The 23,385-nt window shown below is 37.9% G+C and overlaps 1 protein-coding gene and 2 non-coding genes across 4 annotated transcripts; all 3 read right to left on the reverse strand.

Moving 5' to 3' along the window:
• Positions 1–6,875: 6,875 nt before the first annotated feature.
• Trnae-uuc lies at positions 6,876–6,947 on the reverse strand. The gene has a single exon. It is a non-coding gene; the product is annotated as a tRNA-Glu (tRNA).
• Positions 6,948–7,147: 200 nt separating this feature from the next.
• On the reverse strand, positions 7,148–7,219 carry Trnae-uuc. The gene has a single exon. It is a non-coding gene; the product is annotated as a tRNA-Glu (tRNA).
• Positions 7,220–16,714: 9,495 nt separating this feature from the next.
• Positions 16,715–20,227, reverse strand: LOC111592218 (cytochrome P450 CYP12A2-like). 2 transcript variants are annotated; one of them, XM_023304293.2, is made up of 6 exons: positions 19,648–20,227; positions 19,233–19,569; positions 18,713–19,123; positions 18,173–18,630; positions 17,621–18,059; positions 16,715–17,562 (listed from the first exon to the last, which is right to left on the reverse strand). In XM_023304293.2, exons 3-6 carry the CDS (start codon positions 18,812–18,814, stop codon positions 16,957–16,959), a joined length of 1,605 nt encoding a protein of 534 aa, XP_023160061.2. In that variant the 5' UTR covers positions 18,815–19,123; positions 19,233–19,569; positions 19,648–20,227; the 3' UTR covers positions 16,715–16,956. The 2 variants fall into 2 exon arrangements, with proteins under 2 accessions (XP_023160061.2, XP_023160062.2); XM_023304294.2 differs by having other exon boundaries at positions 18,713–19,569.
• Between the last annotated feature and the right edge of the window lie 3,158 nt (positions 20,228–23,385).

Here is a 23,385-nt window from a genome sequence, read left to right on the forward strand (position 1 = left end):
AAAATTCTATTATCCCCATCAGTCCCCGGTTTTGATACTCGTCCTGCACTCGGTTCTCAGTGTGCTAATAAATTGTATAATTCTTGGCATTTTTTTTTCCAACTGCGCGCTTGTTTTGGCTCGACAAACTTGTGCCGTGTATTTTCTTTGTGCATTCCTTGGTGGTGGCAGGTGGTGGGGTTGCTCGCTGGCGCGCCGGACAAGTGGGCGAGCTCGAGTGGGTAGGTGCTACTAGCCGGAATGCAGGCGAAAAAAATTGCTGCGGCATACCGGAAACACTTCAAGTTGCTGAGCTCATTCGTCTCTGCGATTTGTTGGCATTTTAACGCGACCAACAAGTTGGACTGCCCATCGGGTGTGGCCGAATTTGTGCATACCCAGTAAATAGAATTACCCCCGGAAAAAAAAATTTATATTGAAAATTATTTGGTTCCATTAAGTATGAAAAGCACATAATACTCTGGAAACATTTGAAGAAGTTTGAAAGGTGTAAAAAGATTATAGAAATAATCTTCGAATATTTAAAATGCTATTGAATAGATTTATCGACTGAAGTTATCTACATACTCATATAGATTTATAGAGGTCTAGTTTAAATGATGAAATCTATATAATATATGTATATTAAGGAGGTGATCCTTTGATTGTTCTTTGCCAAACGAATCTAAAGTTATTTGTACACTTTAGACTCGTTTGTATCATACAGGCGGAAGATTCAGCGCATATCCTGTAAGATGCTGAGTACAGGGTATAACGACATAGCCAGCAATAATTGTACCGAGTGCTGCGCGTCAGCTAAATATATAGGGACATGACGGCCGAGGGGACGTTGAATGTTGCATAGTGGGCGTGTTGCCTGCTCATGCAATGATAAATGAAGTTTTAGTGGCTTTTGACCCATTTAATAAATTGTTAAAGTTGAAAAATGCGCAAGAATATTGTAAACTTTTGTACATTAACTACATATATATATATATATAAATAAATAAATATATATACATCAATTTGTTGTTGCTGCTGTTGGAATTAGGGTTAATTTAAAAGTTACTCGCAAAACTGACCCTTGGACTGCGAACTGAAGTTGTTGCTGTTGCTGTTGCTGCTGTTGCACTTGTTGTCCCTAGCTGCTATGCTGCAAAGTTTTTTGCTGTTGGCCCACTTTTTGCAACAGCCAAAGTTGCGGAATTTTAAATAATTTTGTTAAATTCTATAACGTGCCATGCTGCACGGCTCAAGCCTAGGCTTCGTTACCTCACCACTCCGCTCAGCTTCAACATTGCCCAACTTGGCCAACTTGGCTGCTTATTAAGTTAGAGATGACAGTTTTCAGTTTTCAGTTAATGTGATTATGCGTCCGTTTTAAATGCAATTTAATATTTTAGTTTTCATTTTCGTTTTCGTTTCATTTTCAAAGTCTCTAAAATATGCACAATAAATATGCGGCGCTCTTCTTGGCTTGGCCTGGCTTGGCGTTCAGGTCAGCGTGTGCTTCAGCCATAATAAGCAGCATAAAAGGCTTCTTTTTGTTTTGGACAGGGACAAAGCTGCCAGCACCGAGACTCTTGTATATATACACATATAGCTGTAAGTCTTGCGTATAAACAATTTTCTATTATGCAAAAATAACAAGCGAGAACAACAAAAGCAACAGCAATAACAACTTGAATGGATTTCTGCATAAGAAAAGCACCGAGCGAAGTTGAAGTATGGCCAAGGCAGCAGCAGCCAAAGCAGCTAAAAAACAGAGTTGCAACCAGTTCGACTTATAACAGCAAGCCTTTTGTTACCCTCTCCTAGACACTTCTCCACCAACAAAAAAGTTGCGCCATCGAAACGATATTTCCTATGCGCTACCAAGAAAATATAGCATTCATTTTGTTTTAATTTATATTATTATTATTTGACTATAAAAGTTTATTCGATTTTATTATATATTCAATTTAATTAAATTTATATTTCTATATTAGAACAAGGAAAAATATCATACTTAATTTATAATAATAATTATTTAAGTAATTTTAGTAATGTCTCTATAAGACTTATATTTATTATTATAAATACAAAAACAGTTTTCAAGTTTGTAGTCCACCTAAAATTTTTTTTTAAATATTTAATATTTCCTTTAATTAGACCCAATAAATCTTAGCTCTATATTTTTTAAATTTTTAAATAATCTATTAGAATAGCAGCTTATATTATTTCTGGTTTACATTTCGCTAAGAATATTTTTTTAGTTTTAGAAAATAAAAGTTTAGTAAATAATATTCTTAAATTTTTTTTAGATTATTCTTATTTTATTTTAAATGAAAACTGAAATTAGTGAGGAATTTTAGAAATTATATAACATGGTAACGTTATATAGAAACTGAATATATTTCTTTAAAAATTCAAGAATTTTATTCAATTTATCTGAAAGTCTAAAAGTCATATATTATACAAAATTTCTTATCGTTCCAGGTTTTAAGATACAATGATAGAAGCTTTTGAATCTTTAATAAATATATTTAGTTTTACATTATAATTATTTTCTATATTATTTATATAAATAATACATAAAATGTGAAGCTGAATAACATTGATTCCTCTGTTGTTGGGTGTTTAATATTTATTTGGTTCAGTTTTGAAAGCTTCTCTAGCTGGTTTGGATGTATGCAATTACGGCGTAACTAAAAGTTATTTTCTCTTCCAAACAGGCCGAATAAAAATGAGATAATTTCGTTGGTTGTGCGTGTGAAGCATTATGCAACATGACCGCAGTTGCTAACTAACTGCTGAAACTGAAGTTACCTCCGTGACCCAAGTCAATGCAAATGGCGTAGAGCACTAGACACACACCCACGCACCCACCCACACGCACACCCACAGCTGGATACACAGAGTAGATTGTGGGGGCAACATTTGCAAGTGAAGCCACAAGAACAGCAGACGGCACTGAGACGCGCCACAGCCACAACAGTGTATATAATGCTAAGGAGTTAGGCATCCACCCAACGCCCGCGCCCACTCTCAAACTACGCCCCCGCCCCGCCCACCTGCTGTGATCTGTGCTGCTGCAGCCACAGGATGAAGCAAAAACGCAGTTGTCGCTGGGATAGCGAAAAGTGCTGAGCATAAATAAGACATTTGCGAGTGTAAGCACACACCACAACAACACCAACAACAGCAACAACAACAACACTGAATGCTCGAGTTAAGCAAGTTCGACTCAATGATACTCTGTATTATTCATATATACTCTAATAAATATACTCTAAATTTACCTTTACCTTTGTTGCCACAGATTGCTGCAAATAAAATTGAAAGCGCGTAAAATATCTAATTAGTTATTTTCAAATTAGAATATACAAATGGAATATACAATTCCAATAAGAAGCGAATTGTTATTCAATAAGTATTTTTTTTATAGATATATTATTGACTGAGCTGTAGGTAAATATAAATATAAACATATAAATATATAACTATTATATATTAAACTAGTTATTCTGTTTATAGAAAGAGTGTTACCAGCAAGCATCTGCTATTACTAATAAAACCTATCACAAGCCCAAATGAAGACTCGCTATTCTCTAATCATCTTTAATCAATGCCTCTAATCATCACAAAATCCAAGTCACCAACATCATTCAATTTCAAATCATCAACAATCAACATCAATCAAGGATAATCAATCACGAATTGCCCATTTGGCAAGCTTTTGACTTTTTGAATTTAAATAAGAAAGCTTAGCCTGAGTTTTACTTACAAAATTCTGTGTAAATAAACTGCTTTTGATATCAACTAGTGCTGCTAAAACACCATTCTAATATTGATCCATTTAGTGCTAGTAATTTAAAGTTCGGGCTGCTGCATCGGTCGAGATACCCAACCTTTTCGAACCCTTTTCAATGGGTACTGTCTCTAACAATAACAATGACTTGAAATAACTCTACACGCAACATTGAAATGTGGTGAAGTTGGCAACAAGCAGCTGCACTTGGAGTAGGGGTAGAAGCTGGATTTCCAGCAGGCCACGCAGGATCAACTGCAGCAGCAGCACCAGCAGCAGCAGCAGCACCGCTGGCAATGTTAGCTGAGAGACAATAATTTCGAAACTGCTTTCAAAGCAAAGTCGCCAGCAAAAGTAATGCAAAATGCAAAGTCATCGCTGCCAACGCCCTCGCCTAGTCTAAAGGGGCGTGGCATGGCAGCTGACTCCTGCCTGGCCCCTAGCTAACCCGGAGCAGCAACAGCAGCGCCAGCTCCGCCCGAGCAATTGTTGTGATTTCTTTCTTGTTGCTTGTATTTTTTTTTTATTTTTGCGGGCAGCTCGTGCACATGCATTTATTTAAATTCTTGTTGTCTGACTGTGCGCGCGTGTGTGTGTGTGTGTGCGTCCATGTCTTGCCTCATTTTGCCAATGTATTCATTGTCTGTGAAATTGTTGTGCGGTATGCCGGCGCATAATGTCTTTCTTTTGCCACGTCCTTCAGACCGTACTGCCAACTCTCCTCTAGCTTCTGTGTCCCTCTGTCGCCCTGTCGCTTCCTTTTTCTATACCCTCTTATCCTTCTTATATGGAACTGCTGCTGCAGTGTTGCGGTTTTTAACTTGTGACAGTTTTAAGTGGCTGCCGTTTGTCTCCCTCGTTGAGCTCGCTGCGTATAGCTCCACCCACCCACACACATACCACATATCTAGCACACGCCCATATAAATACAAAGTTTTATATGGATTTCAGCTCCTGAGATTTGCATCAGAACTTAATGCTTGTTCTTTGGCGCTTATAAATTGTCCAACTATAATAATAAATACCTCACTTACTCCTCTCGGAATTAGCTTCGTTCCTAGTTGTGTTTTGAAAGCTTCCAATCAAGCGGGACAGATAAGCAGAGCTTAGTTTGCTGTGCTCGCAGTTGTGGCTAAAGTATTATCATCTGAGCATTCGACATTTCAATTTTGTTTATCAGAGAATATTAATGGCCTTCCATCAATAAGATGAAACGTTTTCGAATTAGTTTTAAATTAATGTACGTAGCCTTGTTTCTTATTCTGATTATTAAAGTGAAATATTTCAAAACAAACAGAAAGCAAACTTCTACATATACATATATATATATATATATAGGAAGAGAGAGAGAGAGAAATATGTATATATAGGCAGGATACAAAGCGAAAAACTCTTGACTTATACACTTAGAAAAAAATATTGAAACGCTAAAATTTTGGCTATAAAATGTTATATAAAATAAAAATGTCTCTTGCATATGTCGTATTAATAATAGCTTAAATATATCTATAGAATTTTTGATTGATGAAAGTCAAGTTTATTTGATTGGTTGAAAATCTTCAAATACAAAAATTGATTTTCAGTTTCGAATTTTGACTCAATATGCAGCTACAGCCTCGTCCAAAGACGATTAGTTTAGTCGAAGTTATAAGAGCTTTAAGTCAATATTAAAAGTATTTCTGGAGCAAAAGGGCGTCGAGGTAGTACGTCTGCCACAGAGAGAGAGACAGACTTTGTGCTTGTTCAAACCTTGATTTACAATACAAGAATACAAGACTCTCTCATACATGCCTTGCTATTATATGCTTTCAACTAATATAGAAGGAAGCATTGACTAATCATTAGCACATATTCAGCATTCATTTTATTTATAACAATAAGCAAACAGATGCTGAGTTGGTTGGTAAACGTTTGGCTAAAAGGCTGGAAGAGGTAACTATAACTTGTTGATTGCTTAATTCCATTCAAAAGCAGCCTGCATAAGCTGGCCGATTCAGTGAATTCCTCGAGCAAAGTAAGCCTGTATTTATTTTGAGCTGTCTTTTATGAGATGAGATATAGTTGACTCAGTTTGCTCAATGCAAATTTCATTAGACTGAATGCGTCTCATGTCAAGCGTCAAGCACTTTCTCTTCGATATTTTAAGCTGGCTTTTCATATGAGAAGTGGGGAAAACTGATGCAACGATAACAGCACTTTCTATCCTTCCGGGAAAGTGTCGTACCCTACTCTGGCTGCTGTTCATGCTTCTGCTCCCACTACAACTGCCTTGGCTCCATTCAATTTTCAATCACGTCTCACCTGCTGCAGCTCCCACTCTGGAAGCCTTCATCGCCTTTAATGCTCATTGCTCGGTTTCGTGACCCATTTGAATGGGCTCCCTTTGTCCTTCTCTCTCTCTCTCGCTCTGTCTCTTGTGCCTTTACATTGGTCCATTGTCATTATGCGGCCTTTTGGTGCCTGCCACGCCCATCGAGCATACACTTAGAGCACCGGAAGAAGCTGGGATGGAGCAACAGTGGAGAGAGATCCATAATCCTTCATAGTTTCCTGGCTATGTCGCTGCCAACAACCTTTTGCCTTAGTAATAGTTGTTGTTGTGTCTGTTGTTGCTGCTGCTGTGCTCCAAACAAAAGGAAAACAATTTTCATGCGTGCATGCGAAAAATCAAAGGAAAACATAGCCACAAACACACCCGAGCCGAGTACAATGCCTATTTGTGAGATAAGAAAACAGCACCCAACCCACATCCCGTCCAAGCAGCCTCCAAGCGCTGCTGCTGGTCCACAGGTAACACATAAAGCGTACTCGCAGCTGGCGCTGAAGCATAGGTTCCATAGCTTCCATTTCCAGCGACACTCGCCGCCTAAGTGGCTCCTCTTGTTTTTTTTTGCTATCTCATACGAAAACTCTTTTGTTGAACTACCTCAGCACGAAGTGGGTAAATCAGCTTGGCGGGGCAACTTGGCCAGTATGTTAAGGTACATATTAATACATAAGAATTGCTGATATGAACTTAAAATGATGTCTATAGAGCTCACCTGGCATGCATGTATGCACATAAAAAAATATTAAAAATATTCCGAAATATATATTTTGGTTCTGCTTCCCACACCGGGAATTGAACCCGGGCCTTCCGGGTGAAAGCCGGATATCCTAACCACTAGACAATGTGGGAGTTGTGAAAATGATCAGATAGAAATATCCTTTCCATATATCCAACTTTTTTTACGTCCACATAATTTTTGATTTTAAGAATATTAAATTAAAAAAAAAGGCAATTAATGGCTGCTTAATCGAGGGATACTCTTTATATAGAATATACAATAAATTAATGTCATCGTAATACTTTAAAAAAAATGAAGTTTTCAAACTTGTTTCCCACACCGGGAATCGAACCCGGGCCTTCCGGGTGAAAGCCGGATATCCTAACCACTAGACAATGTGGGAGCTGAGCTCCAAAGCAGATAGAAAACCCTTATACAGCCTTTCCTCTTGTAGAGTATACAGAACTCATCTTTGAAAGGGCTTGCACATTCCTGGCCCGTTTGTTGGTTGTTGTCAACGGCAGAGACAGCCAGGGTTTTGTTATTAACCAGACTGGGAGCGCTATAAGCCATTTTCCGGCTGGTTGAATGACACGCCAGAAATCACAAATAGCCATACGTAGCCGTGCCATGTCTACATATGTAGAATTCCGTCAAGCATACTCTGTATGTAGGCTGGCCAAAAGCAATTAGCGCAAGAGCAGGGACTAAATTGGGCGAGTAGCCTCGATTTCAACGAGCTCATTAAGTGTTTAAGCATAAATGCCAATGGCAGGCTAATTAACACAGCAGCAAGAGAGGCAAAAGCAACAGCAACAACAACAACAACTAGAACTAGAACTTGGCTTTTGGCATTTTTGGGCTCTTGTCCAAGTCGCAAGTTTCTATTCCGCTCGTTGTGCGTTGCAAGTTGAGATTTGTGGCAACGCTTGCCCACCTGGCAAATGCTTGTCGAAACTTTTATAATTATGTTCGAGCTATGGCAAAAGTTTCAAGTGATGCCGGCGTCTGCTCATTTCTCAATTCTCTTGGCCAAGTTTAGACGCAGTGAAAGTTGACTTCCTATTTCTATTTTTTTTTTCATTTATATTCTGTAAACATACCGTATTGTAAAGTGGGTAGCTTTGCGTGGCAGTCGGCCTTTGTCGTCTAGGTTTTTACCAGCTTAAGCCTCTTGCCAATCGTATGTTAACTTAGCAGAAGGCTGTTTTAGGCTTAGCTTATGGCCTTAGTGAAGATTTCGTTTGTCTTTAGGTAGGTTTAGTTTAAGGTTCGGTTCTAACAAAGAGCCACCATTACTAGAAATTCGAATTGGCAAGGAATTGGATTCAATATAATAATATTTAGGCAGGATAAAAAGCTAAGTCTGATTTTATTGATTTCAATTCTATTCCAGATGCCAGCCCATTGCAAATTAAAGTGATATTAACACTTCTTTAGCGGGAATCTCTCTTATGTGTAGTTATTGTCAAAGTGCATGTCATCATTAATGCTAACTTTTATACTAGCAAATAAATCTCTAAAAAAACCAGCTTTAATGAGCTGCTTGTCAGCATTGGTTTATGCTTTTAGCATTGACTTGTAATATCAAAAATCTTTCATACAAAATGTGATCTCTTAGTGCTAAAGTGATTGTTAACTATGACATGAACTTTTATATATATATAGGGTAATTGCTAGTGCATCACTTTCAATTCGAGATCAGCTTGTTTTTTGCTGTTGCCGGGTACTTTTTACTCACAACTTATACAAGTGGCTGCTGGAAGGTGGGGGCAGCTGGAATGCGAGGTGGGCGGGCGGGGTGAGGTTGTCAGTTGTAGCCGCCTACAAGTTAATTATGCGCCGTGCGCCCTTTGCTGCGTGCGGTGCCACTTCCGGTTTGCTTGACGCCACTTCCGATGCGTTCAAGGAAATTAAAAATGTCGCTGCGGAAAATTGAGGAAAATCAAAAAAAGAAGAAGAAAAAACATAAAGACAGAAAGTGCTTGCACGGCCTGTTAATTAAACGCCGCAACAACTAGCCATAATGTGAAATGTCCAACCGAATTCCGCTTGCGCTTCCACTGGGTCCTGCCACAACTGCGCCCTTGCCTGGCTGTGGCAATGCAGCCGCCATTTTTTAATCAATTAAAAATGCCACTTAAATATTTTCATGTCGCACTGTGTTGCAGTTGTCGCCAGTTACAGACAGTCGACGCGCTGCTCGCCACACTCGCTGCAAGCAATTATCGAAAATTTAATTAAAGCGCCAAGTGTTGCAAGCACAAAGAGTGTATCAATGTGTGTGTGTGTGTGCGCGCCTATATTAATGTTAACGCTTTAATGCATCATTAAGCGGCGCCAACGTTTGCTTGGCTTGGTCAACACTCAAGCCGTCAAAAGACAACAACCAAAAGGAAAAAGACAATTTTGCCAGTAAAAATATTTTTATTGCCATTTGATAGGAGTACAGGAAACAAGACGCAAGCGCATATATTACAATATAATTAAAATATTTTGTATTATATAGCTGAATATACTTGTTTCTATGCTCTCTTGATGAGGTCGATATTCTCGTATAGATGTGACACAAAAATATGAACTCAACAAGTTCAATTTCTGCTGTTTCTCTACAGATTGTACTTAGCTTTATGCTCGATCACAATTTAGTAGCTGTCATCTATAAGCTTTGCAGAATATCTTATATATACACAAAACAGAAGTCTCCAGTATTTAAACTAAGTTTTTGTGAGTTTGGGGAAGGCGGCAGGTAGCCAAAATATACAATATCTGTAAAGTCTCCCAGTTTCATGCTGCTTCTAAAAAGCTAAGCTAAATTCTCGATTACTATCGATAATAAGGAAATGCGAAATGACTTATCGAAAAATGATAAACTTAAACAGCATATGAAATACATGAGTATATATTTAAAATAATAGGTCTATAGCGGACTTGGCTCGATCGGCTCAGAATATATATACATTATGGGCTCTGCCACGCCGCCTTCTGCCCGTTGCATACATTTTCAGAGGAATTCAAGTCAAAAAAACGTTTGTAAAATTTAAATAAAACTTGAACTTTGTCACTTTGTAAGACACTTGGTGGGTTAGGCCCTGTTAACTAGTTGATTAGTCACAGTTAACAAATAAATCAAGCATGCTAAAGTTACAAAGTTCAAATCAGCAAACCGATTACAAAAACAAAACAAAAATATTACAATAACTAGACTTTACAAATATATATGTTATATTTTTAATTTTTTTATATATTTTTAATTTTTTTTTCATTTAAAAGAAGAAAACTAATTTAATATTATTTAAAGCGTGTGTCTCATTTCATTTGTACATTTTCAGGGGAATTCAAGCAAAAAAAACGTTTGAAAAACATTAAATAAAACTAGAACTCTGTAAGTTTTTCAAGTTGCTCACACTTTGTGTGTTAAGCCGTTTTAACTGGTTGATTAGTCACAGTTAAAAAAATAAATCAAGCGTGCTAAAGTTACAAAGTTCAAATCAGCAAACCAATTACAAAAGCAAAAAAAACTATTGCAATAATAAAGTCTATTTATTATATATACATTTTATTAATAATTAATTTTTTAATATAACTTTTTTAAATATTTTTAATTTTTTTTTCATTTAAAATAATAAAACTAATTTAATATTATTTAAAGCAGGTGTCTCTCTTAGGTTTTTTATAAATTACTTTGATTAGAATCCTTGCAATTTCTGGTAAACTGTAATAAAATATTTCTTTATTTTTATTTATCATATAGTTTTTATTTATAATTTTATTTATATTTGCTTAAATTAATTTGCAGTCAATTTTACTCTTTTTTTTCAGTAAATTGGAAATTGAACACGCAATTAGAAATCTGAAGAATCGCTGCGAAATTGTGCGCGAATATTAAACCAAACTTGGCAACTAAATGAAATACGCGAAGGGGGAAATTCGGGCATTTGTCAACAGCTCAGCAGCTTCGCTTCGTAGCGTGTTGACTGAGGATGTCCTCGGGTCTGACCAATGGGGAGTCCAATGCTCTAAATTGAAATGCAAGTTGTCGCCGACGCTTGAGGAGACGACGTCGAAAGGGGCTGTTCTGGTTGGATTGGTTGTCATTGTTGTTGTTGTTGTTGTTGTTGTTGTTGTTGACAAATGCAAAACCATTTGCCAAATAAATAAGCAGCTCAACGAAAATAAATATGCTTTCGCCACGCGCATTTACACTCAATAAAGATGCTGCCTTCAGTGGGGACAGATGGGCGATGCGGGAGTCAAAGGATAAGTCTGGCAATGCCAAGCATAAAAATTGTATTTTAATGCGCGCGCATAAATAACGCAAACAGGACACAACACACACACACACTCACATACACACGCACATACACACTGTGTGAGCCACGCTCTGCGCTCTGCGCTCTGCCGTTTTATCAAATGCTGAATCCAAGCTAGAAGCCAAAGTCGCTGTCACTAATTTAGTGGGTTTCCGTGGCAGTGCCGAAAAATCAACAGGAAACAAACATAGCAACAATGTTGATGACGATGATGATGATGATGCTGTTGATGTTGATGCAGCTGATGGTGATGGTGATGGCAGCACCGTTTAGCAGCAGTGCCACGCCTCGCTGAACAGGCGGCGTTGACAACGCCAGAAGCAAACAAGTAAGAAAGCTCTAGTCAGGGTGCCCGACTAGGAGATACCCTGATCCCAGTCCTTTGAGTTTTGTAATATTTTCCGTAATTTGTATCGAGTATTAAAAAAAAAAAAAGAAAACAAATAAAAATCGACATTGCGAGACCAGGATTCGAACCCGGATTATTTGCGCAACGTGCACAAACACTACAAACACCGCCACTTCATAACTAAAAATAAAACAATAAAAAACATTTCATCTCCACTGGTCTCGAACCCGGACCAAGCTGCATGCGAGCGGCGCCTCTACCAACGCAGCCGCTCTCCTTCTTATGCGATCTGTTGCAAATTTGAACATAAGTAGCAGCTAATATTTAGCTTTAATTCAATCGCAATTTCAATTCTTGGAATAGAAAAGAATACACGCATTTGAATGTATGTGTGCACACGCATAGGAAAAATGCGTGCGCGTGGCGCTGCTGACATGTGCTTTGCAAATTGGCCAAACGTTTTGTTTAATAACTTCTGTTTTACTTAATGGATTTTAATGAAATTTTCAGCATATGATCTACATATCCTATTGGCTTGGTTGAGATGCAAACGCCTTCACATAATGGCCCTAGTTCCAACTAAACTTAAATTCTAAGAATTTGGGGGAATTTGGAGCCGGTATCCAAAATCCAACAAAAATCAAAATTGCATAAAATATAATTAAGACTAAATACAAAATTTGGAGGCTCTAGCTCTTAAGACGTTCGAGATATAATTTATTTACTGCATTTCAATAATGTTTTTATTCGATAACAATTAAATGCGAATAGTTATCGAATATTTGAAACAAACTTGACCTGCGCGTGCTATACACGGACCTACAAAAAAAATTTCAAGTCTCTAGCTCTTATAGATGCTGAGATCCACGCGTTCACACATACGGACAGACGGACAGACGGACAGACGGACAGACAGACAGACGGACAGGGCTCAATCGACTCGGCTTGTCGTCCTGATCAAGAATATATATACTTTATGGGGTCTGCCACGCCTCCTTCTGCCTGTTACATACATTTGCACAAAACCATTATACCCTGATTTCCCATTTTTAATGGGATCAGGGTATAAAAAAATTAACCATTCGCTGATTTTGCTTTCAAGTATTTCGTATGCTCTTTCATTCGTATTTGCTTTCGTTCGTATCGATAATTATCGATGGCCGCAGATTGGAAAAGCTTCAAGAACTGATAATTAAATGTTTACTTTCTAAATGCTTACTAAGTAAATAATAAGAGCCATATGCCTCTCTCAAACTTTGTGTTTTGCTTTCGATTTCATATGACACCTTATTTGAAGTCGTGATTGGGCCTGGTTTCAGCTTTGGTTTGTAACAATTCGATTTCGATAGTCGAGCCTATCCAACTCAGTTAGAGTATTCACGAAAAAAAGATGGCATTGAATGGAATGGAGTGGAAAGTAAACCGGAACGATATGGGCGCCCAGCATCTTCATCATCAGGCGGCATATGTTCGCATTGGGATCGGAGTTGGCGTTGGCGTTGGCGTTGGCGTTAGGTGCTCATCAATAAAATCATCGAGGTCATTAAGTGGATTAACTGCAGCCCATCAGAAGCATGTGGTGCCACAGCCCAAAACGCAAAATGCCAAATACGGACATAGTCAACGAGCAGAGCTAACTCACACACACACACACACGCGCACACTAAGAAATGGTCGTCATCTTTGGCTTTTGCTTTACACTTTGCACTTCATAGCAGACAATAGAAAAGCACTGTGGAAATGTTTAACAACAAAGAAAATGGAATATCACACTTTATAAAAATTATTAATAAGCTAAAGCTAAGTTTAAGCATCTTAGCTATATAAGATCTATATTTGATTTGTTAAAGGTTAAATGTTTCTAACAAATAAAGAAGTAGAAATGCTATATATTTTAGCTTTTTAAAACAATTGTAATTTTTAAAAATATATAAAATTAATTTATTCATAAATTATAAGCATACAAATTGACCTCAGCATTGATTTAAAGTTAATTTTAAATAGACTAAAAACTAGAAATTTTAACAATAAAGATTGTTTATTTATTTGCAGACAACTATGAATAATTACTTAATTTAGTCTATGATTAAAGGTAAAGCTTTGCCTTAAGTTAACTTTATAAGAAATCTCTAAACGTTAGCTTACTGGGCAACTATTATAACTGTTTTCATAAGCTAACAAATATATTTTTGATGATTAAATCATTGAAAGCCAATAAAACTAGTTGAGAAAGTCCAGATGTTCCAGAATAGAGACTTAACTAGAAAAAATAAATCAGATTTTCTGATAATTTTAAAGGAGTTTTGAAGCCCATTGTATCCAGTCGGGCCAAGGCTCTGCTGCTGCTTGTTTGTTCAGCATCATATCTATATGTGTGTGCTTGTGTGTGGGTGGGTGTGTGTGGGTGTCTATGTTAGTGTTATTCAGTCTGCTTTTCTTGCGAGCATTAGGACAAAAAAGAAGTAGTTGAAAGAGGGCAGAACGGCGGCAATGGCAACGGCAACGGCGACGGCAGCAGCAACGGCAGCTTGTCTTGTCTTGGTTCCTGTTGTTATTGACATGTACGAATTAGGTTAAATTTATTTACTGTCAGTTCAGTGAACTGCAAATGGTTTTAGTTTATTAAATTTAGCCAAAGGAACGGAGTTGGCAATCTGTTTTAAGTTTGTTAAATGCCAAAAAATCAAGATTGAGATTAAGTTGTCAGCGCAAAAATTCATTCTGCTTCATTTTACTCCTTTCCATTTCCCTCTCTCGCTCTCTCCCCCTCTCTCTCTATCTTTCTCTCTTGCTCGCTTAGTCTGCTTGGCTTTGTCTCTTTCTCTGGTTTTCAACTTTTAATTTACATTGAAAAGCAGCTGCAAATTAATTTCAAAGCTTCCGCCGTGAGGGCAAAACTCAATTGCGGTTTGATTAATTGTGCTGTACATGAAACTCAGCACTCTCTCACACACACACACACACACATCCATAGTCGAACTGGCACTCAAGTTGCATTAATCAGCACAGCTCTGAACGCTGCTCATTTATTTGCAAAAGGCAAATGAGGAAACGCAAAAAAGTTGAAAAAATGGTAAACGTAAACGTGGATTTTCAAAACCACTTTAGCAAATCGCAGTCAAAGTTAAGCTGAGAGCAAAAGCGTGGAAAAAAAGTATAAACAGCCACAACTACTTTTAGCTCGTCGATGAAGAAATGCCCTTGCCTGGATCTAACTCAATTTCTGCTTTGGATTACCGCGAGTGACATCAGCGGATAAACACAAACATAAAGGAGTCTGAACTTTAGATACTTTAAATTAAAATCAGTTTAGTGTATATAAAATGAAGATGCTTCACTATTACCAACTCAATGTACAAATAATGTTTGACTTATTCAGCTCTTCGCCTTAAAAGCCATAAGTAGTACAACTCAATGAAACTAGAAATACATTTATTTGATACTTCGCGAATATTTCTTATATATTTAAAGTCTTGAAGGCTTAAGTAAAAGGCAATTTTAATATGTAAATAACATTTTCTAATTGCATTTTGTGCTTGTTTATCAACTATTAAGCATAACAAAGCAGCTCTTAGTCTGATCAGATTGGCATATATATAAATCACATTTCTCTTTCAACTGTTACCAACTTATCGACTAAATAATTATACCCACTATTAAAGTATTCATAGTCAAAAAAAAAAACGCGTCCTTGCTGCATTAAAAGCTTTGGCAAAAAGTTTGTTAAGCAGCAGCGCAAAAAGCGATTGCTCTAGAAATCAATTAAATTGAAATTACGCATACGACATGTGTGCAAACGGCCACAGAGAAGGAGAGGGGAGAGCGGAAGGTAGGGAAGGAGCAAGCACGCTTTCACTTTCTGCTGTTTGAGTTTATTTTGTGCCAAATTGAATTTTTGACTGCCGTTTGTCGACTTTAAATGTGCCAAACGTGACGTTTCCATTTTTGTCTACCCTGGCATACATACAGAGCAAATGCGATTTTATGTTGGCGCTTAATACCCTGTATAAAGCTGGAAATGGCTTAAGAAGAATTTCAAGAGATTTTTTAGCCATTGAATAGCTTCACAATTTGCTGAAAACCTTTGAGAAGAACTCAAGGAATTTATAGGGCTAAGCACACAGCAGGAAACTGGGGTTGCTTATGCTTAAATATTTATTATATATTATATATAAATTATATATTTTTATGCCAAGATATTATTAAAAAAATATAAAAAATCTCGCATAGTAAAGAGCGCAGCGTATCTGTCAGCTGAGCTTTTTACTCATTTGCTTTCTTAATTATTTAGCAATTTGCAATGATTTATCAGAATAAAATTGAAGGCAAAACTAACAAATCGATCAAGTTGAAGTGCTTTGCGATTGAAATCTAATTGAATTTAAAGCTAACAGCAGAGCTGAACTAATTGCGGATGCAAATACTGAAGCAAAAGCAGATGCTGCTGCTGCTGCTGCTGCTGTAGCTGGTGTTGCTGATGCTGCAAGTCTCGCTTAAAATATTTATATTTATATTTATATAGTGCGGGCCACATGTCGTATGCGCTATTTGCGCCCACATATGCTGTCCACAGTGTTTGTTAACCAGACACTGGGTGTGTGCGTGTGTGTATGTGTGTGTGTGGGTGTGTTTTGGTATGTGTATAATAAACAATAACCAGGAAGACAACAGCAGCGCTGGATTTATGTTGTTGTTTGAACGCTGCCACAGCACACACACACACATACTCTTGGTACTTGCCACGCCCACTCCATTTGCTGCATATGCTATATAAATATATATACAGAAGGCACTGTCAGGCAGCAGATGCCGCCGCCCGTTGTGGCCATCTGACCGCAACAAAGAGTCAGCTAACACACACATGCACACACACATATATATATATATATATATATATATATATATATCACACACAAAGAGGAACGAATATGCATAGAAAGAAAGTGTTGCATATTTTTTAGCGCATTTCGCAACACCTTTGGGGCATGCAACTAACTTTGCAGCTCATAAAGTTATAATTAAGCTAACCCCGGGCAAAAGTCAGACAAAGGCCAAACGCATGAATTGAGCAGGTCAAAGGGCGCAGAGCGGTAGGAGATTTTTGCTTATTAATTACAAACTAAAAAGCGCAGAAAATTGTAAATTCATATTTGAATAGCGAGGGAAAAGTGCCCTGCGAATATTTTGATACTAGTTCAAAAAGTTAATTGAGCAAAAGAACATATTGAGCTGCTGTCATGTTTCCCTTGGCTTAGTTAATGTATTTAATCGCAATAGGACAACGTAAGTTTACATAGTTACATGTACACAGGACAACGTGCTATAACTTAATTAGTCTCTTAACTCAGCATTCCACATATAAAAAGAAAACTCTGTACTTAACATGTGACAATTAGTTTAGTTATTAAATACTGTGAAAGGATACATAAATACGGCTTTACTAAAAATCCTAAGGCACACAGGAAGATAGAGGCACAATCAGTTCTTTAAATCGATAAATTTGAACTGCAACGGAATGCGTGGCGTAGCCAGCTGATAGGCAATGAAGGGATTTTCCGCTGGATGATGGAACTCCACTTGGAAGTTCCTAAGCAAGCGAGCGACGCCAATTTCCAGCTCCATTTCGGCTATGCGTCGACCGATGCAGCTGCGTACGCCAAAGCCAAAGGGCAAATAGGCAAAGGGATGGCTCGACTTGGTAGCCATTGGACAGCCAGTGTCAGAGGTTGATACCTGCTGCTTTTCACGCAACCAACGCTCGGGCATGAACTCATCTGGTTGCGAGAAATGCTTTGCATCACGCCAAAGGTTCAAATGGACCATGGCTACCTCGCAGCCCGCTGGTACATTGTAGCCGCTGAGCACCAGTTCCTGGTTGATTTTGCGAATATTGCCCGATATAAGTGGATAGAAACGCAGAGCCTCCTTGATGCAAGCACGCAAATAGGGCAAGTTCCTCATCGAGTCGACTGTAAGGGGTGTATCCTTCTCTGGCAAAATGCCAAGAATTTCGGCTCGCAGTTTGGCCTGCTTATCGGGATGTTGGGCGAGGGCTAGCAGTATGGCCGAAAAAGTGCTGGTTGTCTGAAATGCAAGATATTGGATAAGTTAACTGAGTAGAATAATTGAATGACCTATTTACCGTATCAACACCAGCGAAGAGCATGTCCAGCGCAATGATAACCGCATATTTTCGATTAATGGCTAATAGTTTTTCCAAAACACTTTTCTCTTCATGGCTTTTGTCGGTAGTTGATTGCTCGATACGTTCTATGGCATCCTGCACTAATTTATCGGTTACGGCTAGGGACTCATCTAACACGTTGAGCGCTTCTCGCAATTTGGGCGAACTAGACGGGAACTGACGCCAGAGAGAAGGTTTTACTTCCAGGTCAACAGACAGTTCAAAAAAACGTTGCAATAGCGTAAAGAAGTGCCTGCCTTGAGGATTTGTATTGTCGATAACCCCTAACTTGCAATCGAGGGCTATTTGACCCACAGATTCCAGAGTCCAGGCGCTGATTTCATCCTTGAAATTCTCGGGGACTTCCAAAGTTGTAGCATCTCGAATTATTTTAATCCTAGAATAAATCAATTTCATATTAAGTCCTTATCAATTCATCAATGTATCGACGATTTTATGAAGCTATTGATTGACCGATATATGGGCTCATTGTCTTGTCGTTAACCTTACCGATCTATAAACTGCTGGTTGATGCGATCTAACGAACTCAAGTACTTTTTGACATTCTTTGGATGTATTATGATGGGATTGACAGCTGAACGCAATTTGCCCCAGGCCTCATCTTGGGTCGTAAGTAGGCCCGATTCAAAGCCAAAATAGTCCCGACGATGCACATTGCGATAATAGTTCAAGAGCTCGAAACCCTTGCGATTGGGCCAAACACCATCGTGCCGGAATACAGTTTCGAAATCATCTGGGTTTTCTGTTACAACTATCGGCGGCTTGCCTAAGAAGCCTTTAATCTTTATAATATTACCGCCGCTATCCTTTAGCAAATCCTTTGTTATATCATTAAGATCGACTCCACTGTATTTGCCACCTGGCAAAAAATTCCACATTGTTTTCAGTATACTTGTACTCGGCATCTCTTGAAAGGGCTTTGCCGGCGCGACATCCCCATAGTGACGCTACGAAACAAAATCAAATTAAATATTTATATATGAAGATCATAAATTGTTTCTATCTATATGCACAGTGCTGTACACATACCTTCTGACATTTCTGCGTTACTGTTACGGCGCTTCCATATTTTGTTGTTGCTTGCATACATTTCAAAAGAGCATTACTAGCATGCACTTTAAGCTGCGTCATTTCTCTTGATTTCGATGTGTCTTATTCGCTCTGTTCGTTTCACACACTCTCGATTGTTGTTGTTTTTTTCAGCAGACGCCGCGTAGCTTTATTATTTAATTGTTTTTGGGCAAGTCGCCGCGTTCGCTGCTCGCCGCATACTAAATTCGCTTCAGCACTAACCCTCCAAATATGTATACATATATTGAACACGAGAAACGGCTGATGCAAGGAGCGGAAATTTGATTGAAATTTTCAAGGGAATTGCTTATTATAGCTCTCTCAGCTGTTCGCCGGCATGTGAATATCTGTTTTTGTTTGTACGAATGCCTTTTTTTGAAATTGAAACGTGGGGCCAAGTATGAAAAATCGTAAACAATTAAGTGACTGTTACATTATACGCTTACACTAATAACATATCTATATTTTTTGCACTTACTTTTTCACGATAATTCACAGTCGCGGGTGAATTGTTGTTTGAAATGTATATTAATATGAAATTGATTAGATAAACACTTAAAACAAATATGTGTTTTTTAATTTGAAGTAATCAAAGTATTAACCAAATATGTATCTATTCATACAGTTTATGTGTAAGTATCATCTGCTATGAGAAATGGTATGTATCGATCATGGCTAACGCACTGTCACACAGTAGTATATTCGAAAAAAAACGGCTAGAGGTCTGAAATAAATTCAAATTCGCTGGAACTGCTAAAGTTTTCGATTTTAAATAGTTGGCGCTCAGCTTCTTCCCAGGCGAATCAGGTGTTACGCTGCAGATAAAAAATCGAATGTAATATTAAATACAATATCGTTATAAACAGGTTCTATTTTAATTAGCAGTGCTGTACCAGCTGCATTTGATGTGTTGCGCCAAGCTTCGCTGTTGTTCGTAAACTTTTTATAACATTGATATCGAACAATTTTAGCTCCGTCATTGTGACTTCGTACTTGTTTTCGTTGCGTCTCGCTCGCGTGCCTTGCTCGCTTTACTAGTTCCGGTCGTTTCACTCAGTTTTGCTTACAAGTTTGCTTAGCTTTGGCAGTGAAGTTTATTTTGAGATACTCGCCGTATCAGCTGCTCGCCGCATACTGAATTCGCTTTCGCACTGACCTCCCAAATGTTCATAAATTGAGCATGAGTGTCGCAATTATCGTAACAGCTGCTCGTTATCGCGCTCTCTGCGTTTCATGCGACGGTTTGTTGAAATCGCCTTAAAATTATTTTATGTTCTCTTATCCGCTCTTGCTTAACCTCTCTTTTCTGATCATTTACTCTCGCAGTCATGTTTAGTAATCGTAATTGTTTATAAAAATATAAAAGAACGCACTCTAGTTTTTTTTTAAATAGACATTTAATGTACTATGTATTCTTATGAGATTAATCATAAAAAATCTGATTTGATCGTTTCAAATATGTTTCAATTCCACATTTATACTTCACTTTAATCATAGCGCCAAGGTCTACTACGTTTAGAGCTCAATTCCCTTTATGATTGCTTATAAATGTGTTTATACGCCTGGATTTACACTTAAATATAAACATTTTGCATTTTTAAAAAACAATTTGCCGGTTAGCAAATAAAATCTCAGCTTCCAAATTATTTGCTTAGCACAAAAAGCGCAGCAAAAACAAATTATAACAAGAATAAATGTGAATTACTTAAGCGGGTGACTAAGAAATACCCTGTATGCGAAGTACATGAATGATATCGAGAAGCATATACATATATGTAAAATATTTTAATTATATTTTTATTATTATTAGATTTTATTATTATAAAATTTACTAACAAAAAATACTAAAAGCTGTGATAATATACATAATATTTATTATTTAAAATTATTTACTGAATTTTTTAATATAATTCTATTTTATATTTTTTATTTGAGTGATTCTTATTTAGTGTTCAAGATCATAATTCAGTATAATACAATGTTGAAAGAAGCCCCATATAAGAGAATAATTCTACTTCGTCTATATTATTCACATTTTGGGTATGTTTACTTAATGATATTTGTTTATACATATCTATATTGTTTATACATATTCTACATACTCCAGTTATAGATTGCAGATAGATTTATATATATGCATTTCGAGCTGATATCTAGCCTTATTATTTTTCACTCACCTTATATCGTATTGTGACACGCCTTTTGCCACAGTTAACTCATACAGGGTATCAATATTGTTGACCCGCTTTGCTGGCAACTTTCTTAGGAAACACATTTTTCCATGAACAAATTGAAAATGATTTCTTTCAGCTTGAATTTGTTCGGCTTTAAGTCATGCTTTGGCTCGTTTGTCAGAGATTTGGATGTGATTTATATACATTTGTGGTAAATGGTAGTTTAATAGACTGCAAAAGCTAATTAAATTTGCATTTGGACTGCGCGACGGGGATCAGACAATAAAATGCCAGAAAATGTCGCCACGTGCGATTTGTCAGCCACGTAACATATGAATAAATTATTCAACATTTCTGACAAGCCGCCAAAAGGACAAAAACGAAGAGGAAAACCAAGTGAAATGCAAGGAAAATAAAAATAAAAATAAAAATAAAATAGGAAACTACAAGCAAAAGTTGGCGAAAACTTTGCGCATTAGCCAAAAATGGCGGCCTGAACTTTGTCGTTGGCGGCAAATGTAATTTATCAGGCCGGAAATAAGTAAATCAAAAACAATTTAAAGGGGAGCAGCGAGTGGTGGGAGAGTGCTGAGAGACTGATGCCATCATTAGCAGAACCAGGCTATGTCAGCAGCTGAATCGGGCGGCAGCTTTAACTTAATTAGCTCGTCTAAGCCAACTAGCAATGGGGCTGGCATTGTCTGCAGAAGTCACGCCAATGGCCTTCTCTCGCTCTTTACAAGCTTGCCAAAAAGTTCAAGAACACACACACACACACAGTCACAGGCACACACACGCAAAGCTAATGAAATTTTGAAAATTTTCCAACACGCAGCCGACGAACCTCAAAAGCAATTAATCACCTGCATTAAAGCGCGTTAGGTGCCGACATCTGAAACTCAGCTTCCCCTCGTCCTGTGTGTGTGTAATGATGTTTGCTCAAGGACCTGCCATCCTGGCTGAGTGTCCTGACAAAACTGAAATCCTGCAATCCGACAACTCCAACCACCCCCATCAAGCTCCCACCCACAAAAAGTTGAGTGCTTTGTGTTATTGTTTGCCCAGCAGCCAATTGTGTTTGCTTTTTGGTAGTTAATCGTATTAATTAGCCAACTGTGTGGGAGCCAAGAAAATACGAGCGTACAATGCAAAAAACCCTAAGAATGAAATAAGCACAGCAGTTCACATCGGTTTTTCAGTTCCGACCATCAAATTGATTAACAGTTGGAAAAGCCTGTTGGAAAAGTTTCTCAAAAACTTTTTGACAGCCACGAAAATTAAAACAAAAATTTTCGATTGAAGTTAAGGTGTGCGTACTGTTAGCTCGATCTTAAATATATACATAAGTACTTATAGAGAGAGGGAGGGAAACAGAGAGACAGAGAGTGAGTGAGCGAGGGAGAGACAGATATGTAGATGGGGAGTTAGAAAGACAGAGAGAAAGAAAAACAAGTGACGTTAGAGAGAGAGAAAGAAAAACAAGTGACGTTAGAGAGAGAGAGAGAGACAGAGAGAAAGGCAAAAAGAAAGATTAGCTAGTGAGAGGAGAGAGATAATCTGAGGGAAATGGAAAGAAATATATTGATTGAATGTTATAATGACAGGAGAAAATGAGAAAATGGCGTATGAGAGAGACAGGCAGATAATGAGAAAGAGGGGCGAGAGAGAGAGAGGAGAGAGGGTAGAGATCATCTGAGAGAGATGGATAGAGAGTAAGACAGGCGGAGGGAGAGATAAAGAGAAGGAGAGAGCAGTCTTACTCTGCTAAGAGAGGGTCATCTCGCTTAAGAGAGAGGGACAGAGTGTGAGCGAGAGAGTGAGAGAGAGATAAAGAGAGTGAGAGAGAGAGAGCAAGAGTAACAACAGCGACAACGAGAAATATGCAGAGAACAGGACTGTGCGTTAGGCAAATAAAGAGACTGTTGAGACTGTTCAAGAAACAGACTGAGAGATACCGACATATTGATAGAAACGCACAGACAGACAGACACAGGCAGGCAGGCAGCTAGAGAGATCGGCAGAGAGGGGAGATAGAAAGAAATAGAGAGAAAGAGAGAGAGGGAGAGAGAGAGAGGGAGAGACAGGCAGAACGACTGCAAATAAGGCAGACTGATTGAATGAGCATTAGGAATTAGGAAATTGTATAAAAAATGGCCAAGATCAGAAACAGAGAAAGGGCTTGACGAAGAGATATAGCAAAAAGCATATAACATTTTTGCAGTCTGTTCAACTCATTCAAGGTAAATCAACAAAAATCCAGATATGTTGGAAAAGACTGTAGAAGACATACATAGCTTTTCAGATTCATCACATCTATAGTAGGCGTGGCTATCCATCTATTATCAGGGGTATATATAGATGGCATAAATTCCAAGTTTGTAGCCTCAAAGTTTATGTGGCATAGGGTAAGGAACAAATTCGTTAAAAGAAGAGCTGGACCGAAATAAGATCTAACAT

The sequence above is a fragment of the Drosophila hydei genome, unplaced genomic scaffold, assembly GCF_003285905.1.
Source record: "Drosophila hydei strain 15085-1641.00,03,60 unplaced genomic scaffold, DhydRS2 tig00000060-arrow-pilon, whole genome shotgun sequence".
In the NCBI taxonomy this organism is placed as follows: domain Eukaryota; kingdom Metazoa; phylum Arthropoda; class Insecta; order Diptera; family Drosophilidae; genus Drosophila; species Drosophila hydei.

Bases quoted from the DNA above. Each gene is read 5' to 3' on its own strand.
- LOC111592218 (XM_023304293.2), bottom strand. From the start codon at position 18,814: ATGACGCAGCTTAAAGTGCATGCTAGTAATGCTCTTTTGAAATGTATG. The intron at 18,631-18,712 runs GTATGTGTACAG...TTTGTTTCGTAG, and splicing joins TAACGCAGAAATGTCAGAAG to CGTCACTATGGGGATGTCGC. The intron at 17,563-17,620 runs GTAAATAGGTCA...CTTGCATTTCAG, and splicing joins TCTTCGCTGGTGTTGATACG to ACAACCAGCACTTTTTCGGC.